The sequence below is a fragment of the Pelobates fuscus genome, chromosome 3, assembly GCF_036172605.1.
Source record: "Pelobates fuscus isolate aPelFus1 chromosome 3, aPelFus1.pri, whole genome shotgun sequence".
Lineage (NCBI taxonomy): Eukaryota > Metazoa > Chordata > Amphibia > Anura > Pelobatidae > Pelobates > Pelobates fuscus.
Window position 1 is genome coordinate 69,175,370 of NC_086319.1, and position 15,794 is coordinate 69,191,163.

The 15,794-nt window shown below is 37.4% G+C and overlaps 2 protein-coding genes across 2 annotated transcripts in view; one reads left to right on the top strand and one right to left on the bottom strand.

The window, feature by feature from the left end:
* The window catches only part of LOC134601623 (dynein axonemal heavy chain 3-like), an 875,684-nt gene that overhangs the window by 407,518 nt on the left and 452,372 nt on the right, over positions 1 to 15,794 (bottom strand). The window lies entirely within an intron of this gene.
* On the top strand, positions 3,620 to 4,594 carry LOC134602357 (membrane-associated progesterone receptor component 1-like). The gene has a single exon (XM_063447164.1). It carries the CDS (start codon positions 3,853 to 3,855, stop codon positions 4,378 to 4,380), a length of 528 nt encoding a protein of 175 aa, XP_063303234.1. The 5' UTR covers positions 3,620 to 3,852; the 3' UTR covers positions 4,381 to 4,594.

The window sequence follows — 15,794 nt, forward strand, 5'->3', positions numbered from 1 at the left end:
ACCTCCTATAGAATGTAAGCTCGTTTGAGCAGGGTCCTCTTCAACCTATTGTTCCTGTAAGTTTATTTGTAATTGTCCTATTTATAGTTAAATCCCCCCTCTCATAATATTGTAAAGCGCTACGGAATCTGTTGGCGCTATATAAATGGCAATAATAATAATAATAATAATAGATATACATGTGAAATCACAGACCACACACATACAATCACAGACATATACACACAATTACATACATACACAGAGACATACATAGACATACAAACAATCAGACACACACAAACACATACAATCACAGACACTAACACAACCACAGGCCTTCACAGAAAATCAAAGAAATACACACAAACATACACACATAATCACATACATACACAAACACAATCAAGGAGCCAAATACAGACACAGAGACACTTTATTGACAGATAGAGATAGGAGTAAGGGCTCACTACAAACAAGGTAGGTGGGTGAGCAGCAGTAAATCTGTGAGAACTCCCCAAATCTCACTGACAAAACAGATAGCAACAAGCAAGGTGATAGGCCGTGCTTTATTGACATACACATCCTTACACAGACATTTAGTAATTAAGAGGTCCACCCAGCCTACCTACCTTGCTCCGAGAGTGCTGGAGTGGATCCTTTCCCTGGCAGGCCTGTGGTTACTGCTGTGATGAGATCACTGTGCTCTATCTGCACAGGTCCCTCACGCATCCAGATGTGATGCCGATGCCGGGATAACATCATATCCCAGCTGCCGGCTTACTGCAGGGCACATGAGGGAGGTGAGCAGAAAAAGCACAAAAAGTAATGGGCTCCCTGCCACCCTCCCCAGACAGCAACTGGGCTGCATCACAAGCGCATGCTGCCCGCGGGTTGGACACGCCTGGTATAGAGGAACTGGAGAGCTGGACCCCTGTTGGCAAAGAGGGTGTCTGCTGGAGCCTTGCTAACTGTTTACCCTATTTATTAAGATTGATTTCTTACTCCCTTAACCAAATAACAAATTCAAAATAGATTATGGATTTAACCCCAGATTCTCAATTTTGGAGTCAAATATGAAGCTTTTTAACATCTTCCCTGTCATTTACTCACTCAGCTTATATTTTTCAACATACCATTGCAGGATAGAAGCTTCCAACCAAGAATTATTTTCCTTACTAATGACTCTGTATCATTGCAAACACTGAGACAGCGCTTTCAATGCACACTGAAAGGTAATTAATAAAAATAATGGAAATAAATGGACCCAGTATAACTCAAGATTCAAAATGTGTCTTGTTTGCAGATTGATCTATTAGAATTCAAAATGTGCATTTAGATCCTCTTTTCTGCATAGCATACAAACATTTGAGTGTTTGAAGATTATCCTGCTTAGTATCTCAGGGCATCATTTTTTTAAAGAGACAATCGCAAAGCATATTTTTTGTTCAATTAATAGCTGTGTAATATATATATATATATAAAATAATTCTAGCAGTTTTATCAAATTAGGCCCAACATTTTTAATTGTTTGTTAGCGACCTGTGTGGCTTCTATGCTTTTTTTTTTAAACAAAATACAGACTACCGTATATACTCGAGTATAAGCCGACCCGAATATAAGCCGAGGCCCCTAATTTTACCACAAAAAACTGGGAAAACTTATTGACTCGAGTATAAGACTAGGGTGGGAAATGCAGCAGCTACTGGTACATTTCTAAATAAAATTAGATCCTAAAAAAATTATATTAACTGAATATTTATTTACAGTGTGTGTATATAATTAATGCAGTGTGTGTGTGTGTGAGTGCTGTGTGTGTGTATGCAGTGTGTATGAGTGCAGTGTGTATATAATGAATGGAGTGCAGTGTGTGTGTGTATGAGTGCAGTGTGTGTGCATGAGTGCAGTGTGTGTGCATGAGTGCAGTGTGTGTGCATGAGTGCAGTGTGTGTGTATGAGTGCAGTGTGTGTGTATGAGTGCAGTGTGTGTGTGTGTATGAGTGCAGTGTGTGTGTGTGTGTATGAGTGCAGTGTGTATGAATGCAGTGTGTGTGTGTATGAGTGCAGTGTGTATGTGTATGAGTGCAGTGTGTGTGTGTGTGTATGAGTGCAGTGTGTGTGTGTATGAGTGCAGTGTGTGTATAATGAATGCAGTGCAGTGTGTATATGAGTGCAGTGCAGTGTGTATATGAGTGCAGTGTGTATGCAGTGTGTGTATAATGAATGCAGTGCAGTGTGTGTATATGAGTGCAGTGTGTATATGAGTGCAGTGTGTGTGTGTATGAATTCAGTGTGTATATAATGAATGCAGTGCAGTGTGTGTATGAGTGCAGTGTGTATGCAGTGTGTGTATAATGAATGCAGTGCAGTGTGTGTATATGAGTGCAGTGTGTATGAATGCAGTGTGTTTATAATGAATGCAGTGCAGTGTGTGAATGTGCAGTGTGTGTATGTGCAGTGTGTGTGTATGAGTGCAGAGCATTGGTGGGGGGTGGGCATTTTATTAATTATTATTTAATTATTATTTTAATATTTTTTTTAAATGTTATTTTTTTTTAGGTAACTATTTTTTTTAATTTTATTATTATTTGTATTATTATTTTTGTTATTATTTTAATTATTTTTTGTTTTATTATTAATATTTGTATTTTTTCGTCCCCCCTCCCTGCTTGTTAGCTGGCCAGGGAGGGGGGCTCTCACTCCCTGGTGGTCCAGTGGATGGGCTGTAGGAGGGGGCTGTCAGGAAGCTGTTACTTACCTTCACAGCAGCTCCTGTCAGCTCCCTTCTCTCTTCTCCGGTGCGTGCAGCTCCCAGGTCAGCTCCCTCTGCAACTCTCGCGGCCGCGCGGAGCGTTGCCACGGTAACCCGTGGCAACGCTCTGACCCCGCGGCTCTCGCGAGAGTTGCAGAGGGAGCTGACCTGGGAGCTGCACGCACCGGAGAAGAGAGAAGGGAGCTGACAGGAGCTGCTGTGAAGGTAAGTTACAGCTTCCTGACAGCCCCCGGTCCTTGTCTGTATTATGGCAATGAAAATTGCTATAATACAGACAACTGACTCGAGTATAAGACGAGTTAGTGTTTTTCAGCACAAAAAATTTGCTGAAAAACTCGTCTTATACTCGAGTATATACGGTAGTTTTCTGCCATTGCATCTGTAGATTTTTCATAAAAGCTAGTTGTTGAGAGGTGACTTATAAATAAAATATACTTTCAGATGTTTTGCAATATATCTTGCATTGTTTGCCTTAAGATGAAGACAATCACTTTGAAAAGTAAAATAAAAGTTATGAAATGAAAACTATATAAAGGAACACTCCAGGATGAATTCGTCAGTATTTCTGCATTAAATAAATATGTTTGAAAATAATGTACAGAGAGAGAAAACCTCCAAAATATTCTGTATTTGCATTGGTACCAAGAAATAATTGATATATATCAACGAATCCTGGTCTTCATATAGCATAACATTTTCTGTACCATACCCAACCCAGGTTGTTAAAATATCTGTGCGGAATAATAATGTTGAATTCAGAATTATTTTACTTACTTATGATCCTATATATTTTTAAACATTAAAACATTAAAAATATGAACAATGTTTGTCATCAACTCGTGGGCTAAGGCCTCCCCTGCGCATGCGCAAATAGCCCCTGCATTGTAAACCGTTGCTGTGCTGTGTCTGGTGAATGCTGTAATATTTGCACTCTCCTGCTAGTTCCATCCAGGTTTTCTGCAGAGCTGGAATGGGAGTGACCCAGTGGAATACACTTTAGACTAGCTAAACACTCAGAAACCCAGGGCACTTGATGACAAATTACCGGTCAGAGGATTGAATGCTTTGTTTCGAAAAAAAACTAAAAGCAAGATTATAAAATGGCTGAAGAAGGTCTTTTGCAGGAGATTTTCACTTCTCCTTTAAATATATGTCTTTTGTGTCTCTGTTTGTACCTACTGTATAAAATAGTCAGGGGGGACAAACCTAGAACATCAGATGAAGATAAAGAAGAACACTTGCCCAAAATGAAAAAAAGAGACTTCACTTTGGCAGAACTTAAAGAATTTGATGGCGCGCAAAATCCCCGGATTCTGATGGCAATAAATGGCAAGGTGTTCGATGTTACCAGGGGGAAGAAATTTTATGGGCCAGAGGGACCATATGGGGTGTTTGCTGGCCGTGATGCTTCAAGAGGTCTAGCCACATTTTGCCTTGACAAGGAAGCTTTAACTGATACTTATGATGACCTCTCTGATCTAAATGCTTCGCAACGGGAGACTTTAAGTGACTGGGAATCCCAATTTTCATTTAAATACCACTATGTTGGGAAGCTTCTGAAGGACGGAGAGGAGCCCAGGGAATACACAGATGAAGAAGATTCCTCAGACCTGAAGAAGAAAAACTAAAATAATTCTGGCTTAAAACTTCAAAAAGATTTTGTAACATTCCAGATAGTTATTGCAAATTTAAAGCATGTTCTGTTTATTCATTAATCAGTGGGTTGTGATGAGTTGAGAACACAAATCTTAATGAAGTGATTTTTGGACATAGACACTGCCCCTTGCAAATGAGAACAATGGGCGTTTCTAAACTTTTTTTGCAATCCCCACATCTCTAATGCATCTCTAAAATAGTCTGTAATTGAATCTATTTTACGTCTGACATCAACATGCAATGTATGTTGTTGTTTGAAGCTGGCTGTGCTGTCCTTGGATTCAATGCTTCTCATAGCGAAGCATTGGATCTGTGGATCACACAGCAAAAGGAACACCTGCACCATATGTATTAAGTGCCTCTGTATGAAAAGCATTTGATTTGACAAAAGTGGCTTGGTGATTTCAGCGAGGGAGGATTGGCTGCATTAAAAAGGCTGTCTTTCTTAGACGTAAATCTTTATACATTTAGGTTTTTTCTGTAAAGGGGGGACCTACTTAATCTAAATTTATAAAGATTCAAAGTTCCCAAGTTCGCATCATCACAAGTCACTGTTTAGTGAATGAACTACTTTTTAATATAAGATCATAATCATTCCCTCCTCCCCCCCCCCCCAACAACGGTTATTAAAGCTCCATACCTAAGCTGATGTCTGTTGTAGGGGCAAGTTGAATTGAGTAACTCTTTGTCACCCTCTCATGATGTCAGCGGATATCTTAAGGACGCTGATAGAAAATGATCAGAATACAGCTTTTAAATAGTATTGCATGATGTGAACAGAATATCAGTACCAGAATGTATGGTTTTTTTTTTCTCAATTATTTTATAGCAGTGTCTGCTATCTTAGGTTTCTACACACGTGGCTAGTGACCGTTAGGCATTAGCAAATCTTGGTACATTCCATGATATACCAAAATGTCATCCTATTTGCATAGCAAATCCCTACATCTGGGATCTGTTGAGTTATAGTATTACCAATATACCCTGAATGATGACAACAGTAATTATTGTTGTGGTTTTTTTTTTTTTTTAACGTTTCTTAGCTTTGCTTATATTGTTTTCAGACTGACATAATGATCCATAGCAAGAGATTAAATATACTTAACATTGTTCCAGATATGTTATTTTAGAGCACAAAAACAGGGTTAAACTTGCATATTAATGTGTACAATTCAAAACCAGTTTCATGTTGTTTCTTCAGGAACCTCAACGGTCCTTTTAAGAAGTCGTCCTTTAACCACAAAGCTGAATTAATAAATTGCTTAAGTCCAGGAGTGCTAGGCAAAGTTTGAAAGTTTATTTGCGGTTTAAGTTAATACATTTAAATGCAAATGTGCTAGTCAACTCTAAACAGTGTTTATATTCTGTATGTAGAGCTTAAAACAGTGTATATACTATGCCACTGCAATGTTTAGCTCCGTTTGCAAGAGATCGTCTGCAGTGTAAAGTTTGCAAAAAATGCAGTGTAGTTATGTCAGACTGCTGAAATTAGTGCTGCCAACACATGCATACATTTTATGATTTATATGCATGTTATGTAGGTGACCAAATCTTTTAATAATTGTTTTTGAAGTTTTGTTTGGGTTGAAAATGTAAAAATGTTCACAATTCTCAAGGATAAATGCAAAAAGGCATATACATTATAATGGACGAGAAGTATTCACTAAATGTAAAAGGCTTTCATTGCCATTCCAGTGGCCCTTGGAACAATTTTGGAAGGCATGTAATCCTTTTTAAAACTTTAAGCTGCAATGGAGTAATGGTCACTGCATCTGTTTGCTACTTTATTTTCCTCTAAAAAAAACATTGCTTCTATGAAATTATTCATCAGTATAATTACGATGAGACCATTAAATAATGTTTGAATAATATAAGAAGTGACTCTCTTACCCTGAACTTGAAGAGGAAGCCGCCGCATTTTTTTGACAAAAATACAGCCTTTTGTTCCTGTATAACTGCAGGAGTTCATAGTAAAGGTGCAGGTCGGCCTTACGTTTAAAAATTTAAGAATGTTAAAAGCACAAAGTCTAAAATTACATGAATATTTGGGCAATAAACTGTTCTCTCATAAAAAAACAAACAAAAAAAAAAAAAACATTAAAAATATAAAGATCACTCTAGTTCTTCCCTATGGTACTGTATTCAGGAAAGTTATGAAGTAATCTAATTATTATAGTTTAGGCCCGCCTAATCCGCTCAGTCCTTCTAAATTGTGATATTTGTGTTTTTGTGTGTGAAGTTTACTCAACAGTTCATATATCCTTCTATTGTAAATCAAAGACTATACGTCTAATTCTGAACAGTTTTTGTTTGTGATGTTACACATGTAAAATTTGCAAAAAAAGAAATAATAATAAAAAAACATTACAAATTATTTTTTTATGAAAAAAATATAAAATTTTGAATATATTTTGCATCTTACCATGCGTATAAAATGGTATTTTGCATCATTAAGGCCTGTTAAAATATGTTTATGTATTTATTATTCAGGGATTTACAGTCACTTTGAATTTGAAAACTTTCAATTTATCTTTTGAGTTGATGTGGATGAAGCTAAAGTAGAATATACATTAAAGCCATTTTATATTCGTTTTATATTAAATTTATAAAACAATAATAATTACTGGAGTGTAATAAATTCTAGATAAATAGTCAAAAACAACAACTAACCTTAGTTTATGTTTATATAGTTTATACTTTCTATTACAGTATTTATGCTAATTATATGTAAATATGTCAAATATAGATCATGAAACAATAATAAATTCTAGATTTATGCATGATGCAACAATATGGTTTGACTGGATCGATTTGTCCCCTCAACAGTTTTGGGGGGGTATTCAGGTTTCACCTATGTGGTGTTTCGGTTCAGATTAGTTTTGTGTAAGCGATCGTTTTTGTTTTTTTTACTGTTTTTTTACTGTTTTTTTGTTGCTTTTCTTTTACAGTTTTTATGATATTATATACTTATTGAACAAATAATATAGAGTTTTTTATTGCTCCTACTTTTTTCCCCTCTAAAGGTCACATCTCACTAGATCTACAAATAAAATAATAACATTTAGTGACAGCTCCTTAACCATCAACACCCCCCCCCCCCTTTCTCCCCCACTGCCCCATCAGTCTTCTTTATTTTTGGTACAAAAGATGAAGCTCCAAATCACAAAACAAACTAAACATCTTGTTTATTCCTCATTCTGTTTGTGATTCAGTCATATGGCTATTCAGAGTTACTAAATTTGGTAGAATAGTGATTCCTATGAAACCAAATGCACGAGTCTAATAACACAATACAGTCTAATAAAAAAAATTACATCTCAAAAAAGTCATGTTTTAGTTAATTTAATATAAATGAGAAACTGTCGATTTGTAGTTGTACCAGGAAATCTGCATTTCACAATAGAAGTGGTCATTAGTCAATTTTTCTCTGTAGATTTTTATAATTCCAGTGATTGTCTACATATAAACGAAAGCCAATAAATGCAATCATTTGGTATAATCTTTGTTTTCAAACTGTTTTTTTTATTTAATTGTTTTTATTTATTTTTATTTGTGTTTTTATTTTTCAACCGTAAAAATGAGAAAACTGAAAATACACGGTATTTCAAGAATGACTATATAATTTTAGTTTTATATGCATATACATTGCCATCTAGATTGTTTTAAATATTGTTTTAACAATCTCATTATTTGAAAAGGAACATATCTACAAATTTGTAGTGAAACATCCTTACACACTGAGCTTTTCTGCATTTGCTGTATATTCATACAACTTTCGCGCAGGATACTTTTAATAAGCTGCAAATAAAAGAAGTTACTAGTTTCTAGATAAACAAATTTAGCATTCAAAATAAAATGCCATGGAATATATTATTCCACTTGCCATCGCTACGGTGCTAGATCCCTAGAATTTGGACTCTAAATGTATGCTTTGCTAGATTGAATGGCTTGTACCAAAATGTCAAAATGCCTTTTGAGCTACATAGAGACAGCTATGTTTCCAAAGTTCATGGACAAGAGTTCACATGATAGTACAGTCAAGTAATGAGATGACAGTGTCATTTAAAGAAAGTGCAGGAAATGTCATCTAAATTGCTTGAAGGTCATACACTAATCACAGAAGAATTCAAGATTCAAAGCAGACCTATAAGATATCTGGGTAGAAACCAATAACCTGTCATAACTGAATCCTATGAATCAGATCAAAAGAGGTTCAAGTCTTGGCAATTTGGGAAGATTTTTTTTTTTCCTGTATTGAATAAATGTATCTAATTGCTTTTTTTAAAGCACTGTTCTTAATACTTACGGAGAAACTCTCAAGCGTTGATCTTGAAATGTATTCTCTTCTTAGAATAAAACACAGAAAAACAGCAATGGCCAAAAGGGACACTCTGAGCATGAATACAACTATAATACATTTATTGGTTGTGACTTCATTAATATGTTGTATTTTGCATTGTGCATGCTAAAATATTTCTAGTTTTTGCATAAACAAATGTTTTGCAGAATGCTGCACTAGAAGCCAGCCTCTTTAGCCACGCCCCCTCATTCCAGAAGAATATTTCCTTATCAGACGTATGCACACAGCTGGGCTACTGACAGTACTGAATGACCTGAATTACAAAGTATGATGCTGCAATTACCCTCTTATGGGAAGTTTTAGGTTTTGTATTGGATTTTAATTTGTTCATTATTGTTGTTCACTTTGGTCACTGAGGAAGTCCTATTTTGGACAAAACATGTAGAACCTTTTTGTTTTTATATTATATGTTTTTATTTATTCATTAGAAATAGAAGTGCAACTTTTTAATACCACCTCGAGTCCTGAAAATATCCTAAATGTGGAATCTACCAAAAAGAACAGGAACAGATGAGATCTTTGGATCAGCCCCCCAGTGGAGGCATCCTGATGTGATAAAAAAAGCATGACTCCTATGAGTTTATTTCCACCTGGGCAGTGTCCTCATTTGTTGTTTTTGGTTTTTTTTAAGCTGTATTCCCTTTCAAATTTTGTATCATGAACTACAAAGCAACCTAGGAGAATACATTAAGAATATTATTACCTGTTTATAGCCTCTCTGACTATGCAGACCTGTAAATTTTACTCTACTGGCAATCAATCTATTCCATACAGATAGGGTTTCCCCGTTAAATAGCTCATGCAACAAAAGGCACTCGTCCTATATGATAGATAGGAAGATATGCTCACGGCCACAATTGTAATAATCCCAAAATTGGAAAAATCTCCAACTCGTTAAAATTGCAGATCACTATTGAACTTGGATGCTAAAATGTATGTCAAGATTCTGGATACTAGACTAAGTCCACTATTGATGAGCATTATTAATAGCAATCAAACAGGTAGACAAGGAGTTGACAACACTAAAAAGGTGTCTTTTGTCCTTCATAAATGGTGGAGTCACACTCAGGTGGTCTATTGCTAGCTTTAGACATGGAGAAAGCGTTTGCCTCAGCTGGAAGTTCCTAGCAGCCATACCTTGTAAATTTGCTTTTCCAGACTTTTTAGTTAGAACAATATTTGCATTATTTGCTGACCCTCAAGCTGAATTTTTTTTCTCCAGCATTCTCCATAACAAATGTTACGAGGCAGGTTTGCCCTCTGTCCCCTTTGCTATACATGTAGGCCCTGGAGTCCTAACTGCAAACCATCTGTGCCTTTACTAACATACAAGGAGTCCATATTAGTGGAAGAAAAATAACTAGCACAGTTGCAGATGATGTACTCCTCTCTCTAACTATACCCTCCACCTTCATCTTTTTCTTTATGGAGGAGTACGCCTCCAGCATACAGTAAGGATTCATATCACTTATTGAATGGATCAACAACACAGGTTTTGTGTATTAGTTTCCCAGAGGATGTTCAAAACCAGCTTCGAACCACGTTTTCCTTTGATTGTATATCTAAATCCATCAAGTACCTGAGATTGATCATCATAAAAATTAGTGATGACCTCTTTGATTGTTACTTCACACCTGGTCCCCCATATTTCTTATGTGGCTAAATGTCATAACAACTGTTAAAATATCTATCTTACCAAGATTACAGTATTTGTTTTAAACTCTTCCCAGGACTTTGCCAAAACCCTTTCTCAGAAAAGTGAACTCTGATATAACAAAATTTATCTGGGCAGGAAAATGACGTAAAGTATCACTTAGCTTATTGCAGACCCCAATCACTTTTGGAGTTCTCGGTGTTCCAAACATTAAAAAATATTAGACAGTAGCAATTTTAGCCTCCACTACATTTTCTTTACCATCATGAAACACCTCAATGAGTACCAATTGAAAACGATTTGACAAAGCCCTATACAGTAGCAAATATATTGTGGTTACTGTCACCAGTTGGCCCAGTACTGAAAATATTGCACCCCAAATGAACTTATTTTTACATGTATGGTATAAGTATAGGTCTCACCCGCACTCCTTGGAACATATTTATTTGGGGAATTCCATTAGTGCTCTTCCTAATTGTTTGCCAATGTTTCATCATACCATGGGGCACTGTTGTATTACACATATTTATCACTTAACCCCTTAACGCCATTACGGCGTTCCATGCCGTCGCGCTTTAAATGGGCTTTAAAGCCGTTGCGGCGGCATGGAACGCCGTAACGGCTTAAGCCCCCAGGAGCCAGCAACTACTCACCTCCGCCGCGATCCTCTTCTGGGGGGCTGCCTGACAGCCCAGGCAGCCCCCCTCCGGCAAATGAGGCCCCCGGGGGCCATGTGATCGCTCTCAAAGAGCGATCACATGGCTCCCTATAGCTGGCTATGGATCTGCCAGCAGGGGGACTGTTTGAAATATCAGACAGTCCCCCTGCTGGTAGGTAGTGTAAAAAAAAAAATATTAAACATATTACAAAATAAATTAAATGCATTTTTATATATATAATATATGTATATATAAAAATGCATTTAATTTATTTTATAATATGTTTAATATTTTTTTTTTTACACTACCTACCAGCAGGGGGACTGTCTGATATTTCAAAAAGTCCCCCTGCTGGCAGATCCATAGCCAGCTATAGGGGGCCATGTGATCGCTCTTTGAGAGCATCTAATATACAAAGTGTATTTTAATACTAATATAAGTATATATATTAGTATTAAAATACACTTAGAATGACGTTACATATATATAATATGTATATATATTACATATATAATAGATCTACATATATATATTATATATATACGTATAATTAAAATAATAAATAAATAAAATAATAAAATTTGTAAATAAAATATTGAAACAAAATTTAATATAAATTATATATCCATATGTAATTTCATTCCAACTGTATTTTGTTATTAATATATATATATATTGGTAACAAAATACACTTAGAATGACATTCTATATATATCTATCTATATATAAAATACAAATAACCGCGAATATATATATATATATATATATATATATATATAGATAAATACATATAATTGCATAAAAGATTACATTAGTATACACGTAGAATTTAAATACATATATATGTATATATATTACAATTCTACGTGTATATTTAAATAATCTTTTAACGTAATTATGTGATTTGATTAATTAAAATTTGATTGACATGCCTGACAACACAGGGAGAAAGTGCAGAGAATTTAATTCGCAAGCACTATATTTGACCCTATGTTTTACTGTTTTAAAACACTAATATTTGTGTTTAGTGAAGTCTCCCGAGAATAACAGTACCCCCAATGTACAGGTTTTATGGTGTTTTGGAAAGTTAGAGAGTCACATATAAGGCTTGCATTTCATTTTTTTCACATTGAAATTTGCCAGATTAGTTATGTTGCCTTTGAGAGCGTATGGTAGCCCAGTAATGAGAATTACCCCCATGATGGCATACCATTTGCAAAAGTAGACAACCCGAGGTATTGCAAGTGGGTATGTTGTATGTTGAGTCTTTCTTAGTAGCCACTTAGTCACAAACACTGGCCAAATATCAGTTTTTTGCTTTTTTCACACAAAAACAAATATGAACGCTAACTTCGGCCAGTGTTTGTGACTAAGTGGCTACTAAGAAAGACTAAGCTGGGGGGCGGAGTCTGACCGCCGAGCTCTGCGGTCGCAACTAGCGTGAGCTCCGGACCCGCGGGCAGAATCGGGGATCAAATCGACGGCTGCCAAGCCAACACTCACCCAAGGGTGCAACACCCACGTCGGGGGTGCCCCGCCGAACCCGCTGATACCTCCCCGGGACCGATCCGAGCAGGAATCGCGGAGATCCAAATGCGGCCTACTGGAGCTGCAGCAGAGGGGAGGCGGCCGCTCTCCTCGGCACTGCAACCTACACACGACCGTGCTGCAATCTACCCCCCCCCCTCTGGACCGGCGGGGGATATCCCGGTCCCCACAGGATGCACAAACCTGATGGAACAGCAAGCGGTATGGTACCAGAGCACAAAAGGGCAACTGACCCACGAAGGTTAGCCAAAATGGCCGACCAGCATCCAAAAAGACAGCGGAGCACCCAGGCGAACAGACACATGTCCACTGCGAAACTCTTCGACCGGCTCTGCACAATCCTCAGGAGAGCACTATACAGCAGGGGAGCAGCCCACCGACAAGCTTACTTAACGGTGGCTTCGTGGATCCGTCCAGCAGCAAAGCGCAGCCACTACAACCAGGCTCCACGAGCTCCCAAGATGGCCGCTTGTAGCAACACACATCGCCGGGCTCTGAAACAGGGCAAAACACTAAACCCACCAGGTACAAGCCTCTATGCTCACACAAAAGGAGTCATGAAGGTGAACCAAGCGACGCACACACATCTCCAGCCTGAAGGGAACCCTGGTGGCCAGCGCAACATGAAGCCCATCTTCCCATCCGAAACCACAATACGTGTAGCCACGTGGGCCCACAACATGGGGGGCACCGCTAGATCGGTCCTTCAGAAAGGAGACACCAGACCCTATGTCCGCACTGCCGGGACTAGCTACCTAGATGCACGGTACTTACCAACACTGGGCATAGGCTGAATTGCCTAACACGCTGCCCCAAAGGTATTCCCGACCTGGACTGTTATGAACTCTCGCTACAGAGGAATACCCAGTCTCAGACATCTCCCACAGGTCAACTGCGGACTATGCCTCCCTTCCACCACAGTCTTTAGATGACAACGCCGGGTCTATCACTAAGCGTTATCCTCACCCCCAACCTATGCCCACTATGGGACTAAACATGACAAAGAATACTGTAGTCTAACATTCTATAATTTGTATTGATGTTTGGTCACCACTGGCAATCTGCCCTCACTTAAATGTGCCTGAATTCAGTTAATTGCCTATGATGCAGCCTACCCTAGCGTAGATAGACCACCATGCTCAGATAGGCGTATCTGCAACAGGGTCCAACGTGGCAATTAACATGGTGTTTAGCATGTGTGGAGAGCTAACGTGACAATCTGCCTCAAACTGTCTAGCGTATCATACAGTAGTTTCCTGCTACCCATATAGATGACACTAACTTAGCACTGTTAAACAATGTTAAACGATGTCTAGCTTACTTTACTCTAGAAATCTCACTATTTAGCCATGCTAGTTACGATCATATCTTATTACTATAATCTAAAGTTTCCTCGACCTAACATGTATATCCTCAGCAAGTAACGTCATGATTGTCGATCTTTGTAGCATGTACCTTGCCTGCCACTTAGGGACCCCACCTAAAAATGTTAGTTAACTGCTCAGTCTAACCCATAATGCCTTTCTGTTTATATGCTATGCTTACATGCCTGTATTCTTCGTGTTATAAAAAAAAAAAATGTGCTGCCTACACTGTAAAATGATATCAAGAGTGTGCAGAAGCTGTCGTGGCTCTGCATGCCGGTTGTAAACCTGTGCACATACAAAAATAAAGAATTAAAAAAAAAAAAAAAAAAAAAGAAAGACTAAGCTACTAAGCTACTAAGACTTAACCCCACTTTCAATACCTTGGCTTGTCTACTTTTTCAAATGGTATGCTGTTATGGGGGTAATTCTCTTTCCTGGGCTACCACACCGTCTCAAAGGTAACATTACTAATCTGGCAAATTTCAATTTGAAAATGGAACGTTCTATATTTGACCCTGTAACTTTCCAAAACACCATAAAACCTGTTAATGGGGGGTACTGTTGTACTCGTGAGACATCGCTGATTACAAATATGTGCATTTTTTTGCAGTAAAACCTAACAGTATTATGACATTCACAGCTAAAATGGCAGACGGAAAGACACATTTTAAAAAAAATCTTATTTTCTCAATTTTTTTTAAATTTTATTCATAATAAATTATGTTCCATATATGAATAGTTATTGATAAATTAAAGCCCTGTTTCTCCTGAACAAAATGATATATAATAAGTGTGGGTGGACTTAATGTGACAGCGGTGAATTATGGTTGAACAGACATATAGCGCAAATTCCAGTTTTTGTTTACGTTTTGTTTTGATCAGAACGTGCACTATTGACTCCGCCCTGAAGGGGTTAATGCAGGTTTTAAAATGTTTCAAACTAGCTATCAAGTACATGACAGTTTACTATAGTTATATTTTAAACCACAATCTCTCATATCTAAGCTAAAGAGACAGGGGACATTTGGAGGGATAGAGATGGAAAGTGCTAGGGGTTTATCCAATAGTATTACAATTTTTTAACAGATCTGTATAAATGGCCACATAGCATCTAATTATAAATCAATCTATATCTACTAATGTATGTGCATACTATCCTTCCTTTTATAGTTTCCAAACATGCTCAAGGATGGAATTCTGATTTGTGGTGTACCATATCCCAGCATTAATGGTCAAAAATCTTTCATATTCACCGAGGTTAGCTAAGCTCTCCAGCCCTTATGGAACAACATAGAAAGACTGCTGGTACATGCCTCCCTCATGTAAAATTTTTCCTAATACCTCTACTGTATGTTGGCGATAAAGTCAGGTATAGGGCACAGTATTGCATATCTCGTGGACCTGCAAATATTCCTTTATAGGAGGTGGTACAAATGGTAGCTCTTAATTTTATTGCCCTCACATATTTAATACTTGGATTTTCTGTTAAGTACCCTAAAGCAATTACGAAATTGGACAACAATCCATAGCCAGAGCATGGAAATTTTCAATGACCCCTTAATCTTAATTTAAAACTATTTTTAAACCTAACAAAACAGATGTGCAGATGTGGGACATGGGTCAAAAATTAATATTGGAAATGGGGCAGGTGTTAATGACTATCTAACTAACATTGTAACCATAGCATTGGTTACAAAACCGTGTTGCTATGGGACCTATGGAATGTGTTGATGTGAGGTTAATATTGGGAAATCACTATGATGTGCTATTGTTGCACTCATTAATATGTTGATATACA

Excerpts from the sequence above, each read along its gene's own strand:
- LOC134602357 (XM_063447164.1), top strand. The coding sequence starts at position 3,853 with ATGGCTGAAGAAGGTCTTTTGCAGGAGATTTTCACTTCTCCTTTAAAT.